The 20,574-nt window shown below is 44.6% G+C and overlaps 2 protein-coding genes across 3 annotated transcripts in view; both read left to right on the top strand.

Annotated features, from left to right (window-relative positions):
* Positions 1–1,276: 1,276 nt before the first annotated feature.
* On the top strand, positions 1,277–11,665 carry LOC311148700 (transmembrane protein 80-like; the record flags this gene model as incomplete). Its single annotated transcript, XM_084185679.1, has 6 exons — positions 1,277–1,295; positions 1,519–1,535; positions 1,761–1,854; positions 2,227–2,319; positions 6,292–6,493; positions 8,932–11,665. 6 exons carry the CDS (start codon positions 1,277–1,279, stop codon positions 8,942–8,944), a joined length of 438 nt encoding a protein of 145 aa, XP_084041805.1. The 3' UTR covers positions 8,945–11,665.
* A 6,838-nt stretch (positions 11,666–18,503) lies between these two features.
* The window catches only part of LOC311148929 (epidermal growth factor receptor kinase substrate 8-like protein 2), a 115,634-nt gene continuing 113,563 nt past the window's right edge, over positions 18,504–20,574 (top strand). The window contains exon 1 of one of the 2 annotated variants that reach the window (XM_084185960.1): positions 18,504–18,836. The gene's annotated coding sequence lies outside the window, so the exon portion shown is untranslated. Of the gene's footprint in view, positions 18,841–20,574 lie in introns of both variants that reach the window. The other variant, XM_084185959.1, reaches the window with a different exon arrangement.

The raw sequence follows: 20,574 nt of genomic DNA, 5'->3' as shown, positions 1-20,574 counted from the left end.
AGAGATGGAGAGATGGAGGGAAAGAAGGGGGAGACAGAAAGAGAGAGATGGAGAGATGGAGCGAAAGAGTGGGGAGATAGAAAGAGAGAGATGGAGAGATGGAGTGAAAGAGGGGGGAGACCGTGTAGCTCAGTTGGTAGAGCATGGCATTTGCAACACCAGGGTTGTGGGTTCGTTTCCCACGGGGGACCAGTATGAAAGAAAATGTATGCACTCACTAACTGTAAGTCGCTCTGCATAAGAGTGTGTGCTAAATGACTAAAATGTAAATGTAAAATGAGACAGAGAGAGAGAGATGGAGTGAAAGAGGGGGGAGATAGAAAGACAGAGATGGAGAGATGGAGGGAAAGAAGGGGGAGATAGAAAGAGAGAGATGGAGCGAAAGAGTGGGGAGACAGAAAGAGAGAGATGGAGAGATGGAGCGAAAGAGTGGGGAGACAGAAAGAGAGAGATGGAGAGATGGAGCGAAAGAGGGGGGAGACAGAAAGAGAGAGATGGAGGGACAATAAAACAACTGGCCTTGTTAACGCAGTTCATTTAGCTATTTTGTCATTTCTATATTAGACGACTGTATGTGAAATGGAGAGGGGGTGTAGTGTGTGTGTGTGTGTGTGTGTGTGCGTGCGTGCGTGTATGCGTCCGTGCGCGTGCATCGGTTGTGTGAGTCAGAGAGTGAGAAAGTAGAAAGGAGCTTTGAGTAACAAAAGAGCTTACCAATAAAAACTCAGAAAAGGACTAATTCGAGGTAGAAAGGAGTACATTTATAAATGAGTTGAAGAAAACGTTTGTACTGTAGGCTATATGAGTGAACGCCAGCAGACTCACACATTTCTCGTTCGTAAACCATAGAAATTGAATTAGCTAAGTTCTAATAATTTTAGTAATAACAAAATAACTAAATTGGTTTAGTAATTCTATGGTGTAAATTGTTATAACATTCTTACCCTTTTCTCTCTGGACCAAGTGTGTTTGTTCACTTTTTCCCCCTTATGCCACTGCCACATTCCACAAGATAACCCTAAGTGTGCGTGCGCGCGTGTGTGTGTGTGTGTGTGTGTGTGTAAGTGTGTGTGTGTGTGTGTGTACGCGTGTTTGTGTGTGCGTGTTTGTGTGCGTTGTGATAGTTACAATGCCCGATTTATTTATTTTAACTTGACAGTACCTTGGGTGTTTTTTCGCCCTGTACTTCCCATTCCAGTCCACTAGATGGAGACATGTAACCACTGGTTATTTAGACAACAACTCCACTGGTGAAGAAGGAGGAGCAACATTCAAGATGGCGGTGAACAGAGCAGGTAGGATGCGTTGCTATAGCCACGGCTGCATTTCTTAGTTGCATGAGTTTACAAACGTAACTATGAATTTGAAATGTATTTCGGATTAATAATTTTATAGTCCCATATTCTGATACATTTGTTCTACTGCCAGCGCCAGATAATGTGTATTTATGCGGTTGTGTGTGAGAAACGTACTGATATTTGCTCACAGAATTTCATGCATCGTTTGCTTTCTTTTCAGGCAAGTCTGCTGTTGTGGTATCCTTTTAAAATTAAAGTTAGCTAGCAATGGACATAGCAACAGGTAATATAAAGTGTCATGGTGTTTCTTCCCTTGGAATTTAAGATGAATAGGTATTTGAAAACGAATTGAACACACACACGCACACACACACACACACAGACACACACACACACACACACACACACACACACACACACACAATACAGAGAATGAAAATCGCCCTTAACCGCCACCTCCAGCTATCTTCTGTTCCTCTCCAGCTCCTGCTCTACCTGTCAGCTCTATACTATGTCTTCTACTTCCTCTCTACATTCTGCATGATCATCTACAAGAGTGAGTCACCTTCTGCTTGCACACTGTGTTGGTGTGTTGGTGTGAGAGAGAGAGTGACTAATTGTCTGTATTCACGACCACACTGTTTTGTTACATCATGTACTCTAGTGAGTGTGGGGACTGTCTGATTCAGTTCAAAACATCTTTATTATCCCTGAAGCCAGGGCAAGTTTTGTGCAGCATAAATACCTAGACAAAGAGACATTGTATGTAGGCCTCTTGCAAAGATGGTCTTAGTCCTGAAACCACATAAATGTGGTCTTGTTCTCCATAGAAAGGGTCTTGGCCTCAAGGTGGCCTGGTCCTAGTCTTGGTCTGGAGCTGGATAGTTCTGGTCTTGACTCCATATCTGGTTTGCTGCCTGTCCTCTAGGTCGTGTGCTGAGCTACCCTGATGACCTCCTAACTCAGGACGTAGGTTTGCTCTTCATTATGGCTGGCCTGGAGCTGCTCCGACTCTACTGTGGTGAGTTGTAGTGGGGGTCTGGTCTGACTACTGTGGTGAGTTGTAGTGGGGATCTGGTCTGACTACTGTGGTGAGTTGTAGTGGGGGTCTGGTCTGACTCTACTGTGGTGAGTTGTAGTGGGGGTCTGACTCTACTGTGGTGAGTTGTAGTGGGGGTCTGGTCTGACTCTACTGTGGTGAGTTGTAGTGGGGGTCTGACTCTACTGTGGTGAGTTGTAGTGGGGGTCTGGTCTGACTCTACTGTGGTGAGTTGTAGTGGGGGTCTGACTCTACTGTGGTGAGTTGTAGTGGGGGTCTGACTCTACTGTGGTGAGTTGTAGTGGGGGTCTGGTCTGACTCGACTGTGGTGAGTTGTAGTGGGGGTCTGGTCTGACTCTACTGTGGTGAGTTGTAGTGGGGGTCTGACTACTGTGGTGAGTTGTAGTGGGGGTCTGGTCTGACTCTACTGTGGTGAGTTGTAGTGGGGGTCTGACTACTGTGGTGAGTTGTAGTGGGGGTCTGGTCCGACTCTACTGTGGTGAGTTGTAGTGGGGGTCTGGTCTGACTACTGTGGTGAGTTGTAGTGGGGATCTGGTCTGACTACTGTGGTGAGTTGTAGTGGGGGTCTGGTCTGACTCTACTGGGGTGAGTTGTAGTGGGGGTCTGACTCTACTGTGGTGAGTTGTAGTGGGGGTCTGGTCTGACTCTACTGTGGTGAGTTGTAGTGGGGGTCTGACTCTACTGTGGTGAGTTGTAGTGGGGGTCTGGTCTGACTCTACTGTGGTGAGTTGTAGTGGGGGTCTGACTCTACTGTGGTGAGTTGTAGTGGGGGTCTGACTCTACTGTGGTGAGTTGTAGTGGGGGTCTGGTCTGACTCTACTGTGGTGAGTTGTAGTGGGGGTCTGGTCTGACTCTACTGTGGTGAGTTGTAGTGGGGGTCTGGTCTGACTACTGTGGTGAGTTGTAGTGGGGGTCTGGTCTGACTCTACTGTGGTGAGTTGTAGTGGGGGTCTGGTCTGACTACTGTGGTGAGTTGTAGTGGGGGTCTGACTACTGTGGTGAGTTGTAGTGGGGGTCTGACTCTACTGTGGTGAGTTGTAGTGGGGGTCTGGTCTGACTACTGTGGTGAGTTGTAGTGGGGGTCTGACTACTGTGGTGAGTTGTAGTGGGGGTCTGACTCTACTGTGGTGAGTTGTAGTGGGGGTCTGGTCTGACTCTACTGTGGTGAGTTGTAGTGGGGGTCTGGTCTGACTCTACTGTGGTGAGTTGTAGTGGGGGTCTGGTCTGACTCTACTGTGGTGAGTTGTAGTGGGGGTCTGACTCTACTGTGGTGAGTTGTAGTGGGGGTCTGGTCTGACTCTACTGTGGTGAGTTGTAGTGGGGGTCTGGTCTGACTACTGTGGTGAGTTGTAGTGGGGGTCTGGTCTGACTCTACTGTGGTGAGTTGTAGTGGGGGTCTGACTACTGTGGTGAGTTGTAGTGGGGGTCTGACTCTACTGTGGTGAGTTGTAGTGGGGGTCTGGTCTGACTCTACTGTGGTGAGTTGTAGTGGGGGTCTGGTCTGACTCTACTGTGGTGAGTTGTAGTGGGGGTCTGACTCTACTGTGGTGAGTTGTAGTGGGGGTCTGGTCTGACTCTACTGTGGTGAGTTGTAGTGGGGGTCTGGTCTGACTCTACTGTGGTGAGTTGTAGTGGGGGTCTGGTCTGACTCTACTGTGGTGAGTTGTAGTGGGGGTCTGACTCTACTGTGGTGAGTTGTAGTGGGGGTCTGGTCTGACTCTACTGTGGTGAGTTGTAGTGGGGGTCTGGTCTGACTCTACTGTGGTGAGTTGTAGTGGAGGTCTGGTCTGACTCTACTGTGGTGAGTTGTAGTGGGGGTCTGGTCTGACTACTGTGGTGAGTTGTAGTGGGGGTCTGACTCTACTGTGGTGAGTTGTAGTGGGGGTCTGGTCTGACTCTACTGTGGTGAGTTGTAGTGGGGGTCTGACTACTGTGGTGAGTTGTAGTGGGGGTCTGGTCTGACTACTGTGGTGAGTTGTAGTGGGGGTCTGGTCTGACTCTACTGTGGTGAGTTGTAGTGGGGGTCTGGTCTGACTACTGTGGTGAGTTGTAGTGGGGGTCTGACTCTACTGTGGTGAGTTGTAGTGGGAGTCTGGTCTGACTCTACTGTGGTGAGTTGTAGTGGGGGTCTGGTCTGACTCTACTGTGGTGAGTTGTAGTGGGAGTCTGGTCTGACTCTACTGTGGTGAGTTGTAGTGGGGGTCTGGTCTGACTCTAGTGTGGTGAGTTGTAGTGGGGGTCTGGTCTGACTCTACTGTGGTGAGTTGTAGTGGGGGTCTGACTCTACTGTGGTGAGTTGTAGTGGGGGTCTGGTCTAACTACTGTGGTGAGTTGTAGTGGGGGTCTGACTCTACTGTGGTGAGTTATCTACATCCACAGTAAAACGAGTCCTATATTGACATAACCTGAAAGGCCGCTCAGCAAGGAAGAAGCCATTGCTCCAAAATCGGCATAAAAAAAGCCAGACTACGGTTTGCAACTGCACATTGGGACAAAGATCGTACTTCTTGGAGAAATGTCCTCTGGTCTGATGAAACAAAAATAGAACTGTTTGGCCATAATGACCATCGTTATGTTTAGAGGAAAAAGGGGGGACTTGCTCTGACTCTACTGTGGTGAGTTGTAGTGGGGGTCTGGTCTGACTACTGTGGTGAGTTGTAGTGGGGGTCTGACTCTACTGTGGTGAGTTGTAGTGGGGGTCTGAAATTTGAGCAAGCCACTCAGCCCCTTAAAGGGCGATTCCACGGCAGCGGGAGCAGAAAATATTTTTTGTATCTCCGATTGTTCTGGAAATTCTCACATAAAGTACTAGTCAAAAGTTTGGACACACCTACTCTTTCCAGGGTTTTTCTTTATTTATTTTTTTACTATTTTCTACATTGTAGAATAATAGTGAAGACATCAAAACTATGAAATAACACATATGGAATCATGTAGTATCCAAAAAAAGTGTTCTGACTGGTACTGTAATAACTTAATTGTGAGGAAGGATGTGTGAAATACTTGTTACATTTGTATCACCATTTTTTTTTTTTGAAAATCATGATGAAAGTGGACATTTTAGGCCCTTTTTAGACAAATACATGCCTCCTGTAAGACCCTATGATCTGTGAACAGTCTATGATACAGATTACATCTTGATGTCATTATACTCCTTATAGGGTGCTCTAAAACTATAGAGTATGTCTAGATTCTGAAATACACATTTTTACTTTTACTTATTCAACATATTAATATTAATCTCCCTTTTTGCTTATTTTTTTGACATATTGTTTGTAAAAATATACTCTTCAAATTTCCAGAGTGGGCTTTCTGGTACATTTAATGATATGACCCATTTCATACATAGAAATTGACATTATAGTTCGTTATAGACATTAACCAATCACAGCCCTCCTTTTAGATTGCACATTTAGCAAGTCACCAGCAGAGGGAGTTCCCTTTGAATCCATTTTCCCATTCACTGTGTTGGCGGTGCTCATAAAAATTGAACATACCTTCAGAATTAGCATAGAGCCCACTCTGGAAATATGTGTTCAAATGAACTGAATCAAAAAGGGTCGTTTTGAGATATTAATATTTTTTTATATAAATTAGTACATTTTATTGTGAAATTCTTTGTTTTATTATCTAGACATGACTCCAAGGTGTAGTCTGTATCATGTACGGTTCACAGATCATAGGGTCTTACAGGGGGCATGTACAGGTCTAAAAAGGGCCTACAATGTCCACTTTCATCATGATTCTCTCCACAATGGTTTGTAACAAACGTATAAAGCATTTCAAACATCCCTTCCTCCCAATGAAGTTCCTATGTGAGAATTGCCAGAACAATCTGAGATACAACTAAATATTTTCCATTCCCCCGCTTGGTGTGGGATCGCCCTATGCAGCTCCAGGGGAGTCATACTATGTCCCCCCCCCCCTCTCCAGGTGTGAGGGGTAACCTGCAGGAGACTGAAGGTTATATCTGGGTTAACCTGGCCATGACGGCGGCTACGGCACTGCTGTCTGTCTACTTCCTGGTATGGCAGCTGTACGTGATGCATGCTGACGTCATCATCAACTCCATTCTGCTCAGTGTCTACGGACTGGGAGGGGTCTTTGGGCTGGTCACCCTGGCCAGATTCACCAGGTTAGTGATCTAGTAGCCGTGTGCATTCGGAAAAGTATTCAGACCCCTTGACCTTTTTCCCACATTTTGTTTACGTCACAGCCTTATTCTAAAATGGATTAAATAAAAACATGACCTCATCAATCTACACACACAATACCCCATAATGAAAAAGCAAAAACTGGTTTTTAGAAATGTTTGCAAATGTATAATTGATTACTGAGTAAAGGGTCTGAATACTTATGTAAATGTGATATTTCAGTTAATTATTTTTGTTTAAATACATTTGCAAAAATGTGTCATTATTATTGTGTGCAGAGCAAAAAAAGTAGATTGTAGAAATAAAACGATTTAATCTATTTTAGAATTAAACCTGTAACGTAATAAAATGTGGAAAAAGTCAAGGGGTCTGAATACTTTCTGAATGCACTGTAGCTATCTATTGATATGAGTCATATTTATTCAATTAATGTTGCTTTTGTTATTAATAATTTAAAGGGATACTTCAGGATTTAAAGGGATACTTCAGGATTTAAAGGGATACTTCAGGATTTAAAGGGATACTTCGGGATTTAAAGGGATACTTCGGGATTTAAAGGGATACTTCGGGATTTAAAGGGATACTTCAGGATTTAAAGGGATACTTCGGGATTCAAAGGGATACTTCGGGATTCAAAGGGATACTTCGGGATTTAAAGGGATACTTCGGGATTTAAAGGGATACTTCGGGATTTAAAGGGATACTTCGGGATTTAAAGGGATACTTCGGGATTTTGCCAATGAGGACCTTTATCTACTTCCCCAGAGTCAGATGATACCATTTTTAGGTCTCTGCGTGCGGTTTGAAGGAAGTTGCTAACTAGAACTAGCGCAATTGCTAACTAGCATTAGGGCAATGACTGTGATCCTATGGGTATCTACTAGCAGCAGATACCCAATGACTCTTTAAGTCTATGGGTATCTGCTAGCATGCTAGCAGATATTCATATACTTCCAGTCATTGCGCCAACGCTAGTTAGCATTAGCTTTTTTGAAACGACCTCTAACTTCCTTCATACTGGATACAGAGACATAAAAATGGTGTCCACTAGTTCATCTGACTCTGGGGAAATACCCCAAATCTCAAAGTATCCCTTTAATGATTTGTTGACATTGACCTTGGCCTATTTTTAAGTAGGCTAATAGGCCACTCCCACCAGTCACCAGTTTTTTGTTTTTAATGGTATTGTGTTGTGTTGTGAATGGCCTGCCTGCACTGAGCTGGTAATGGTGTTGTGAATGGCCTGCCTGCACTGAGCTGGTAATGGTGTTGTGAATGGCCTGCCTGCACTGAGCTGGTAATGGTGTTGTGAATGGCCTGCCTGCACTGAGCTGGTAATGGTGTTGTGAATGGCCTGCCTGCACTGAGCTGGTAATGGTGTTGTGAATGGCCTGCCTGCACTGAGCTGGTAATGGTGTTGTGTTGTGTTGTGAATGGCCTGCCTGCACTGAGCTGGTAATGGTGTTGTGAATGGCCTGCCTGCACTGAGCTGGTAATGGTGTTGTGAATGGCCTGCCTGCACTGAGCTGGTAATGGTGTTGTGTTGTGTTGTGAATGGCCTGCCTGCACTGAGCTGGTAATGGTGTTGTGTTGTGTTGTGAATGGCCTGCCTGCACTGAGCTGGTAATGGTGTTGTGTTGTGTTGTGAATGGCCTGCCTGCACTGAGCTGGTAATGGTGTTGTGTTGTGTTGTGAATGGCCTGCCTGCACTGAGCTGGTAATGGTGTTGTGTTGTGTTGTGAATGGCCTGCCTGCACTGAGCTGGTAATGGTGTTGTGAATGGCCTGCCTGCACTGAGCTGGTAATGGTGTTGTGTTGTGTTGTGAATGGCCTGCCTGCACTGAGCTGGTAATGGTGTTGTGGTGTGAATGGCCTGCCTGCACTGAGCTGGTAATGGTGTTGTGTTGTGTTGTGAATGGCCTGCCTGCACTGAGCTGGTAATGGTGTGGTGTTGTGTTGTGAATGGCCTGCCTGCACTGAGCTGGTAATGGTGTGGTGTTGTGTTGTGAATGGCCTGCCTGCACTGAGCTGCGCTCCCTTTGTCTGCTCTATTGTCCATGAATGAAATAAGCTCCTGCGGTTCTTCAGGGCCTTTTGTGAATTATTGATCCAGGTTTCATTCATCCAAACGTTACTGTATACCGCGTTCTAATGCTATGACGTCAGGGCCAGCCCTCACATTGTCCTCCAAAGACAGAATAGATGGTGAGTGACCACTGAAGAGATTGGTAATGGGTTAGTCCAAGTCTGAACCTTCCACGCTGAACAAGGCGTTGAAGTAGGTTTCACTTCCAATGACTGTGATATGTCGTATTTTTTTTTTTTACCTACTTTAGTTGGATACACTGATTTGTAAGTCACTCTGGATAATTCTGCTAAAATGTAGCCTAATGTGTCTGTGTTCACTTCTGTCTTTCAGTGTCTACTCCTGAGAACGCTGTGCTGTCCCCATTCGTTATAGCTGCACTGACAGCACTCCTTCACTACCAAACCTTAATGGAAGGTAAACCCTCTGCTGCGCTGTTGGAGATGTCTGAGCACCGGTGTAGGTGTTTGGCTGTTCAGAATGCTAGTGGAATTGGGAGTCTGATGTCCTGAGCGCTCTGGAGCAGGTTTTCATCAAGGATCTCTCTGTGCTGTGCTTTGCTCCGTTCATCTTTCCCTCGATCCGGACTAGTCTCCCAGTCCCTGCCGTTTGAAAACATCCCCACAGCATGATGCTGCCACCACAATGCTTCACCGTAGGGATGGTGCCAGGTTTCCTCCAGATGTGACGCTTGGCATTCAGGCGAAAGAGTTCAATCTTGGTTTCATCAGACCAGAGAATCTTTCTCATGGTCTGAGAGTCTTTAGGTGCCTTTTGGCAAACTCCAAGCAGGCTGTCATGTGCCTTTTACTGAGGAGTGGCTTCCGTCTGGACAATCTACCTTAAAGGCCTGATTGGTGGAGTGCTGCAGAGATAGTTGTCCTTCTGGAATGTTCTCCCATCTCCACAGAGGAACTCTGGAGCTCCGTCAGAGTGACCATCGGGTTCTTGGTCACCTCCCTGACCAAGGCCCTTCTCCCCCGATTGCTCAGTTTGGCCGGTCGGCCAGCTCTAGGAAGAGTCTTGGTGGTTCCAAACTTCTTCCATTTCAGAATGATGGAGGCCACTGTGTTCTTGGGGACCTTCAATGCTGCAGAAATGTTTTGGTACCCTTCCCCAGATCTGTGCCTTGACACAATCCTGTCAAATCAAATCAAATCAAATGTTATTTGTCACATACACGTGTTTAGCAGATGTTATAGCGGGTGTATCGAAATGCTTGTGCTTCTAGCTCCGACAGTGCAGTAATATCTAACAATTTCACAACATATACCCAATACACACAAAACTAGTAAGGAATGGGATTTAAGAATATATACATATATGGACAAGCAATGACAGAGCGGCATGGACTAAGATGCAGTAGAATATTATAGAATAGAATACAGTATATACATATGAGATGAGTAGTGCAAGATATGTAAACATTATTAAAGCCCTCTGGACAGCCCTGCGGTTGTGGGCGGTGCAGTTGCCGTACCAGGCGGTGATACAGCCCGACAGGATGCTCTCAATTGTGCATCTGTAAAAGTTTGTGAGGGTTTTAGGTGCTAAGCCGAATTTCTTCAGCCTCCTGAGGTTGAAGAGGCGCTGTTGCGCCTTCTTCACCACACTGTCTGCGTGGGTGGACCATTTCAGTTTGTCGGTGATGTGTACGCTGAGGAACTTGAAGCTTTCCACCTTCTCCACTACGGTCCCGTCGATGTGGATAGGGGGGTGCACCCTCTGCTGTTTCCTGAAGTCCACGATCAGCTCCTTTGTTTTGTTGACGTTGAGTGAGAGGTTATTTTCCTGGCACCACACTCCCAGAGCCCTCACCTCCTCCCTGTAGGCGGTCTCGTCATTGTTGGTAATCAAGCCTACTATTGTTGTGTCGTCTGCAAACTTGATGAATGAGTTGGAGGCGTGCTTGGCCACGCAGTCATGGGTGAACAGGGAGTACAGGAGGGGGCTGAGCACGCACCCTTGTGGGGCCCCAGTGTTGAGGATCAGCGAAGTGGAGATGTTGTTTCCTACTTTCACCACCTGGGGGCGGCCCGTCACGAAGTCCAGGACCCAGTTGCACAGGGCGGGGTTCAGACCCAGGGCCCCGAGCTTAATGATGAGCTTGGAGGGTACTATGGTGTTGAATGCTGAGCTATAGTCAATGAACAGCATTCTTACATAGGTATTCCTCTTGACCAGATGGGATAGGGCAGTGTGCAGTGTGATGGCGATTGCATCGTCTGTGGATCTATTGGGGCGGTAAGCAAATTGAAGTGGGTCTAGGGTGGCAGGTAAGGTAGAGGTGATATGATCCTTGACTAGCCTCTCAAAGCACTTCATGATGACAGAAGTGAGTGCTACAGGGCGATAGCCATTTAGTTCAGTTACCTTTGCTTTCTTGGGTACAGGAACAATGGTGGCCATCTTGAAGCATGTGGGAACAGCAGACTGGGAAAGGGAGAGATTGAATATGTCCATAAACACACCAGCCAGCTGGTCTGCGCATGCTCTGAGGACGCGGCTAGGGGCCGGCAGCCTTGCGGGGGTTAACACGCTTAAATGTCTTACTCACGTCAGCCATGGAGAAGGAGAGGCCACAGTCCTTGGTAGTGGGCCTCGTCAGTGGCACTGTGTTATCCTCAAAGCGGGCGAAGAAGGTGTTTAGCTTGTCTGGAAGCGAGACGTCGGTGTCGGCGACGTGGCTGGTTTTCTTTTTGTAGTCCGTGATTGTCTGTAGACCCTGCCACATACGTCTCGTGTCTGAGCCGTTGAATTGCGAATCCGTTGAATTGTCTCGGAGCTCTACAGACAATTCCTTCGACCTCATGGCTTGGTTTTTGCTCTGACATGCACTGTCAACTATGGGACCTTATATAGACAGGTGTGTGCCTTTCCAAATCATGTCCAGTCAATTGAATTTACCGCAGGTGGACTCCAATCAAGTTGTAGAAACATCTCAAGGATGATCAATGGAAACAGGATGCACCTGAGCTCAATTTTCAAGTCTCATAGCAAAGGGTCTGAATACTTATGCGAATAAGGTATTTCTGTTTTTTATTTGTAATAAATTTGCAAAAATGTCTAAACCTGTTTTCGTTTTGTCATTATGGGGTATTGTGTGTAGATTGATGAGGAAAAATGTGTTTTAATCCATTTTTTGAATAAGGCTGTAACATAACAAAATGTGGAAAAAGTCAAGGGGTCTGAATACTTACCGAATGCACTGTAAATCACATATATAGGCTACATTCAAATGGACATGCAAATAACATCTTATAGAAGATGGAACTCCAGTGTTCCCCTTAAGCGGTACGTTTGCAATCATTCAGCCGATCCTAAATCACTCCCAACCCCTTCCCCTTGGCCCTCGCTCTTCAACGTTAACCCTATTGCTGTGTAGTGGATATTCCCACATATTGGTTACACCTTGCAACTATGCAAACACCAGATGGATAGGGCCTAGGGGGAGAGGTAGGGAGTGAATTGAGATATTCTGTATAGGATAGGGGCCTTCTTAAATACCAATCTACCTTGATCATGTTCCTTTCTATGGTAGGTAATAGCACTTTAAATGTTCCTTTCTTTGGTAGGTAATGGAACTTTAAATGTTCCTTTCTATGGTAGGTAATGGCACTTTAAATCTAGTTGTTTATTGGCCTTTACCTATCTCTCACTATGTCTCTCTCTCTCTCTCTCTCTCTTCACTCTTTAAACAGTTCCATCTCTCACAGTGACAGATGTAGTTAATGGTTAGCCTCGGACTGAAGGTTTCTGCTTCAACGCAGAACATTTATGTGTGTCTATCCTTAGGCAACACTGGTGAGCACCACAACAAGACCATGGTAGCAAGAGGAACTGCCCCTACCTACTTCATATAGCCTTGGGGCAATTTTAAATCATTGTTTTAAGATGCCCTAGATAAGCAGGCTACATAAAAAATAAATAAAAAAAATAGATAAACATCTGATAAGGGAGAGCATGGCACAAAACGTTATCTCCAAAGTGAACCATAAAATTAGGTTTCTGGCAAGAACCTACAAATATCTGGATAAGAATACAATGGGGGGGCATTGGCAGGGGCTCTTGTTCAATGGCACTTTGACTATGCATGCTCTTCCTGGTTCAATAGTGCCCCCAAGATAATAAAAAATAGATGGCAGACATCTCAGAACAAATTAGTCAGGATAAGTCTTAAACTTCCCGCACTTACGCATCTTGGCCATTCCCACTTTGAAAGCTTCAGATGGCTCAAAGTGGAGGAGAGAGTCTCTCAGATTAAGTTGTGTCTTGTACGTAATGCAACTCAGCATTCTTTGTCCTCCATCTCAGGAGGGATTTTGTTCCACTCCTCTTTGCAGATCTTCTCCAAGTCATTAAGGTTTCGAGGCTGACGTTTGGCAACTCGAACCTTCAGGTCCCACAGATTTCTATGGGATTAAGGTCTGGAGACTGGCTAGGCCACTCCAGGACCTTAATATGCTTCTTCTTGAGCCACTCCTTTGTTGCCTTGGCCGTGTGTTTTGGGTCATTGTCATGCTGGAATACCCATCCACGACCCATTTTCAATGCCCTGGCTGAGGGAAGGAGGTTCTCACCCAAGATTTGACGGTACATGGCCCCGTCCATCATCCCTTTGATGCGGTGAAGTTGTCCTGTCCCCTTAGCAGAAAAACACCCCCAAAGCATAATGTTTCCACCTCTATGTTTGACGGTGGGGATGGTGTTCTTGGAGTCATAGGCAGCATTCCTCCTCCTCCAAACACGGCGAGTTGAGTTGATGCCAAAGAGCTCGATTTTGGTCTCATCTGACCACAACACTTTCATCCAGTTATCCTCTGAATCATTCAGATGTTCATTGGCAAACTTCAGACGGCCCTGTATATGTGCTTTCTTGAGCAGGGGGACCTTGCGGGCGCTGCAGCATTTCAGTCCTTCACGGCGTAGTGTGTTACCAATTGTTTTCTTGGTAACTATGGTCCCAACTGCCTTGAGATCATTGACAAGATCCACCTGTGTAGTTCTGGGCTGATTCCTCACCGTTCTCATGATCATTGCAACTCCACAAGGTGAGATCTTGCATGGAGCCCCAGGCCGAGGGAGATTGACAGTTATTTTGTGTTTCTTCCATTTGCGAATAATCGCACCAACTGTTGTCACCTTCTCACCAAGCTGCTTGGCGATGGTCTTGTAGCCCATTCCAGCCTTGTGTAGGTCTACAATCTTGTCCCTGACATCCTTGGAGAGCTCTTTGGTCTTGGCCATGGTGGAGAGTTTGGAATCTGATTGATTGATTGCTTCTGTGGACAGGTGTCTTTTATACAGGTAACAAACTGAGATTAGGAGCACTCCCTTTAAGAGTGTGCTCCTAATCTCAGCTCATTACCTGTATAAAAGACACCTGGGAGCCAGAAATCTTTCTGATTGAGAGGGGGTCAAATACTTATTTCCCTCATTAAAATGCAAATCAATTTATAAAATGTTTTACATGCATTTTTCTGGATTTTTTTGTTGTTATTCTGTCTCTCACTGTTCAAATAAACCTACCATTAAAATTATAGACTGATCATTTCTTTGTCAGTGGGCAAACGTACAAAATCAGCAGAGGATCAAATACTTTTTTCCCTCACTGTACCTTCAAGGCTATGCTCAAACCCTTCACCCCAACCCGAGCACTCCGTTCTACCACCTCTGGTCTCTTGGCCCTCCCACCCCTACGGGAGGGCAGCTCCCCCTGAGCCCAGTCCCAGCTCTTCTCTGTCCTGGCACCCCAATGGCGGAACCAGCTTCCCCCTGAAGCTAGGACAGCAGAGTCCCTGCCCATCTTCCAAAAACATCTGAAACCCCGCCTTTTCAAACAGTATCTTAAATAATCCTCCTGCTCACTTCGACCCCCTCCCACTGATAGAGATGTTGAGGATTATAATAAATACCGCTTTGATGTCATATAACCGAGCCAAACACCGGAGTCCAAATGTGCACTTCACATTTCCAAATCATAAAACTCATGTTATATACAGTGTCAACGTTTACGATCACTTGTGTTTGATGTACAGTTACAAGATGACATGGCGTCATACCCTGGGTTGTTCTGAACAGAATGAGCCTGTGTTTGTCTATTGTGAAGAAAATTTGCCACGGCACACATACCTGCATGCACTCATGACTTCTTTCTATGCACACCAGATTATTATCTGTTTCCCTGCATTGTGAAAGCCTAACACTGTAATATCATATTTCATAACTTAGCTAGTCATGTTGGCAATAGAACAAGCCTTCAAATCATGCCCACCTGACCCAGATTGCGATTTTTTATAATGGACCGTTTTGGGAATCGCGTAAACAACAGGGTTGTGTTCCAAATGAAACAACTACCAGTGTGCTCTAGTTCCTCAACGGCACCGCTAGGAAAGCTAAAAAAAAAAAAAAAAAGTACCTTTTATAGTTGAAGATTTTTCTTTCAGTCCTGAAAGTGCATCGAAATTACTTAAGAACTCTGCGTACTTTGGAGAGGTGTGAGGCCACTTGGAGACACCAGTTAGTCCTCTCACTCAAACTCTTGGCATTTTTTTGTCTTATGTTGCACCCTACCCCACGTTTTCCAGGAATATTCTTCTCATGTTACTGAATGTATCCAGAGTATTTTCAGATTTCATTATCAACAATAACAGTAAATGTAAAATGCACATAAAATCAACAGTGTAATGTTTGGATTCAGTCTTGTGTCAGGTGAACTGTTATGTCCTCACCTTTAGTCTAATAATGTTCCCATAATCTCCAAACTGTTCCCTTTTAATTGCTACCATGGTTATTCATATGCTTTTCATATTTATTCAGTGAGAAACATTTCAATGTAGCCCTATCCATACAGGCCAATTCCCACAAGGGTAAAGGCCTAATCAGTCTGTGAACCGGCATAAATGAAGAACTCTGGAATGTTTGTTTCTAAGTGCTGATGTGTGGATGGAGACGTGATTAGAAATGCAAGACTAACCCAGGTGCCAATCTGTTTCTGCTCTCTTGTCAAATTGTTTGCTATGACAATTCCATAAGGAGTAAACCGACTGGGTGGGGTTGGGGGAATGGGATGGGAGGTTGGAGGAGGAAACATGTTGGGGGAATGGGGTGGGGGTGGGTCGGGGGGATGGGATGGGAGGTGGGGGTGGGGACATGTTGGCTGGGTGGGTCTGGGGGAATGGGATGGGAGGTTGGGGGTGGAAACATGTTGGCTGGGTGGGTCTGTGGGAATGGGATGGGAGGTTGTGGGTGGAGACATGTTGGCTGGGTGGGTCTGGGGGAATGGGATGGGAGGTTGGGGGTGGGTCGGGGGGATGGAATGGGAGGTGGGGGTGGGGACATGTTGGCTGGGTGGGGCTGGGGGGGAGGATGGGAGGTTAGGGGAGGAGACATGTTGTCTGGGTGGATCTGGGGGAATGAGGTGGGGGGGTGGAGACATGTTGTCTGGGTGGATCTGGGGGAATGAGGTGGGGGGGTGGAGACATGTTGTCTGGGTGGATCTGGGGGAATGAGGTGGGGGGGTGGAGACATGTTGTCTGGGTGGATCTGGGGGAATGAGGTGGGGGGGTGGAGACATGTTGTCTGGGTGGATCTGGGGGAATGAGGTGGGGGGGTGGAGACATGTTGGCTGGGTGGGGCTGGGGGGGATGGGAGGTTAGGGGTGGGTCGGGGGGATGGAATGGGAGGTTGGGGGTGGAGACATGTTGGCTGGGTGGGGCTGTGGGAATGGGATGGGAGGTGGGGGTGGAGACGTGGGGTTGGGGGAATGGGATGGTGGTCCTCTGTAGCTCAGCTGGTAGAGCACGGCGCTTGTAACGCCAGGGTACTGGGTTCGATCCCCGGGACCACCCATACGTAAAAATTTATGCACACATGACTGTAAGTCGCTTTGGATAAAAGCGTCTGCTAAATGGCATATTATTATATTATATGGGATGGGAGGTTGGGGGTGGAGACATGTTGGCTGGGTGGGTCTGGGGGAATGGGATGGGAGGTTGGGGGTGGAGACCCACTTATTTTTTATTTTATTTTCCTGTTTATACTGAATGTATTATTTATTATTAAACTCTGTATTTCTTAATGTTTTTATTTTCTTTTGAGTGGCAGCCTACGGGTACAGGTTTTATTAACTTACAATTTTAAATGGATAATGTACCTGTAACCCCCTCCAACCCCAAAATTATAAAACAAATAGAAAAGCATTTAACTGACTGGCACCCGGGCTAGTGCAAGATAACCTCTCACCTATAAAGATTCAATCCAATTCAATCAACTTTATTAATCTCAGAGGGGTCATTTTTTTTGCTGGGCATACTAAGTAAATAACAACATGACAACAGGAAGAACATACCACAACATGTACCATGACATTATCACACAGAACAACTTCAGACTGGTCCAGCTAGTGGAGTCACAATTATCACACAAAACAACTTCAGACTGGTCCAGCTAGTGGAGTCACAATTATCACACCAAACAACTTCAGACTGGTCCAGCTAGTGGAGTCACAATTCACAGATGTTACATGATCGCTACTCAGACATTATTTATAGATTACAGTTTTATTTCAAACGTGCTTGTTTGTATTGCTTCCTGTTTGGAAATAAGGCCCCTCGTTACAAATGTAGGCTCAACTGGTTTCAACGTAGAGATAGCCAGACTGAAACCGGGAAGTGAAATGGAACAACTGAGTTTGGATTCAGGCTACTAATTTTTTGCTCTGTTGTGACAGAAACCTATACGTCTTCAACAAGGTAATTTGTACCAGGACACAGAGATAGAGAAAGATAGGGGCCTACCTGGACAAAGAGCCAGCGCTCATTCTTACCTTTCTGTGTCATTGAAACCAGGGCAATGTTCCACACTGTTGCTCCTCTTTCAGCCAGCTACTTAAAGCTCTTCAGCCCCTCGCCTGACATACACAATCACACACGGAGACAGAATATTACACTTTACATTGCAACCAGTAAATGTTAAAAGATATATTAATTAGGAAGAAAATAAACTACAAATGCATGGATACTGGAGTGTTTTTTTTGTCTAAATGTATTTTTAAATATGTCCCATTTAATGCAACTTGCAAGGCCCTCATGCATTGTGTTGACATGATGGATTTCCCCCTTCATATTTCTAAAAAATCTGTTGGGAAAACATTCCAGGTGAGTACCTCATGAAGCTGGTTGAGAGAATGCAAGGCCGTCATCAAAGCAAAGGGTGGTTACTTTGAAGAATCTAAAATCTAAAATATATTTTGATTTGTTTAACACTTTTTTGGTTACTACATGATTCCATATGTGTTATTTCATAGTTTTGATGTCTTCACTATTATTTTACCATGTAGAAAATAGTAAAAATAAAGAAAAACCCTTGAATGAGTAGGAGTGTCCAAACTTTTTGACTGGTACTGTATATAAAATATGTTTTTTTGTTCACCAAGGTAGTGGGCGTTTCTTTAGTAGTCCTGTATATAGCCGTCTATAGCAAATGTATATTTTGCCCCCCAAACATCTTCGTGGCTATGTGTGAGTCCACTTGATCACATAATCCTAATGTAGCAAAATTAGCAAATCTATTTTTTGTTGACCAAATTCGACACTCTCATTTACCTCCATACAAAAATTCATAACTTCGTGGACTTATTTTCTTGGTTTTAGACAGGTTTCAGATCGGGGGAAAAAACTATTTTCAAGCCACTTTGATACCGAAGTGACATTTTTTCGCATATCTGCCCTCTCATTGGCTAGAATGGTCCCACCTGATCCCGCCTACTTTCCATCTTTGAGGACATGTATTGGTCACTCGACTAACATGTCAATATAATAGGCTATACCCCGCCCCCCAGAACTGTCGTCCGTCTGTGCTGCCGGACAGCGAGAACAGGAGCAACAATATATATATATATATATATATATATATATATAAATTTTACATACCACTTTATTTTAACACCCCCACCAACATAGTATCAACATAGTAGGAGGCTGGTGTCGCCTTGACCATTAGCGCTGCTAACTACCCGTCCACCTGCTGCGGAGCAAAGGTCGGACACACTGACTGACAGCTGTTTAGGACATTTGGAGAGATACTTGTTGATTGTTTGCGGTGAAATAGTGGCACCTTGATTCAGTGTTTTTGGAGTGAAACGAAAAAGCAACAACAAGTTTCGTTCACCTTTTAGTCAACAGTGTGCATCCGTAGAAGAGAGAAAGAGAGCAGTGACTGAGCTTGGACAGCGTTGTGTAGGTAAGGACTATTATTGGTATATTATGATATATATATATATATATATATATATATATATATATATATATATATATATATATATATATATATATGATATTGGACCTTTGTATTTCTCTATCTACCTTTTCCCCCACAGTTGTATGTCTATTACACGTGCATGTTTCTGGAATGGATACGATAATGTCATGCATTGACCCTAGCCATAAGGTGTCCTATGTAGGGCTCATTTTACCCATGAGATGAACATCGAATTTATGGATAAATTCCGGTCCTTAGGAAATTCTGGTCCCCCCCACGATTTATATGTACGTTAGTAGCCTCGTTTGTTTGGGGCTAGTTTTAGGCTAGTGATTTAACCTGAAAAGAAAATGCATTAAAATGGTATAGTTGTCGAAAAATGAACACTTCTGTGTTAGTTCATTGGATGGTTGATTGTTGATGTAGAAGCTATTATGAGTTAACTTAAATGTATTTATTATATCATTTCAATATAACACCACATTATTACCAGAGTCCAGTGACAGTTAAGGACTTGTGTTCATGACAACATTATTACCTGAGTCCAGTGACAGTTAAGGACTTGTGTTCATGACAACATTATTACCTGAGTCCAGTGACAGTTAAGGACTTGTGTTTGTGACATTATTACCTGAGTCCAGGTTATTGGTATTGACTTGACAGGTCTAAAGCTATCTCTTCCTTAGTGTGTGTGTGTGTGTGTGTGTGTGTGTGTGTAAAGCTTACTGTATGCTTCCCAGTCGAAACAGTTAGTGTATATATAATGACGAAATGTTGTGACATTTTTGTTTGTTTTTGTCTTCGGCAGGTGTCGTCGGTTATTCATGCACACATTGTTTCTTGAGGCAAGTCGAAGTTCGGTAGCCGAAGTCTACGCCCGTTTGTCGGTGATACTCCTATTAGGAGCGTTTGTTGTAATTCAACGAGAGAGACGACTAGTTTTCATGCACCAAACATCTTAGCTAGATGTAGAATTGCGAGACTAAGACCTCGGCTAAACGTCTAAATGAATTACAGATTTATTGATTTCTCTTAGATTGAGACTATTTTTGAGGAAGTGTTTCTGGCAATGTTGTTGCTACGGTGGCTCAAGAGGGACAAACAAACAGTAATTTTGCCGTTATTGTCCTGATTTTCAAGTGAAGGTCTTTAGGGAGTATGTGAGCACAGACGTTGGCTTCGCCAAGCCGAGTTCTGCTAGGAGCAAACCGAACCTGTGTATGCTGTGATCTGTCATCTGCCGTTATGTAGGCCTAGTAGTACATTTAAGTGCAGCCTATGGCACCAACAAACACCAGATAGAAACTATCTTGATTGAATGATTCTTGTTTTACAAGGATTGCGTAGTGCATTTGGCAAGAACTAACTTGCTGACCAAATTAAAACAATACAATAACAACAACAACAACAACAAATGACCTATTACGTAGTCTATTCTATTTGATTAGTTATCCGTAAATAAATGAACTAGGGCAGAAACGTTGATTTTGTTTACTTTGTGGGTCACACAGAGAAAGTCCATAACATTTACATTTACATCATTTAGCAGACGCTCTTATCCAGAGTAACTTACAAATTGGTGCATTCAACTTATGATAGCCAGTGGGACAACCACCGTTAAAAAAAAAAAAAATGATGGGGGGTGGGGGAAGAAGGATTACTTTATACTATTCCAGGTATTCCTTAAAGAGGTAGGGTTTCAAGTGTCTCCGGAAG

Source organism: Coregonus lavaretus (assembly GCF_964263955.1).
Source record: "Coregonus lavaretus genome assembly, chromosome: 21".
Classification (NCBI taxonomy): domain Eukaryota; kingdom Metazoa; phylum Chordata; class Actinopteri; order Salmoniformes; family Salmonidae; genus Coregonus; species Coregonus lavaretus.
This window is presented reverse-complemented; position numbering and strand designations above follow the sequence as displayed.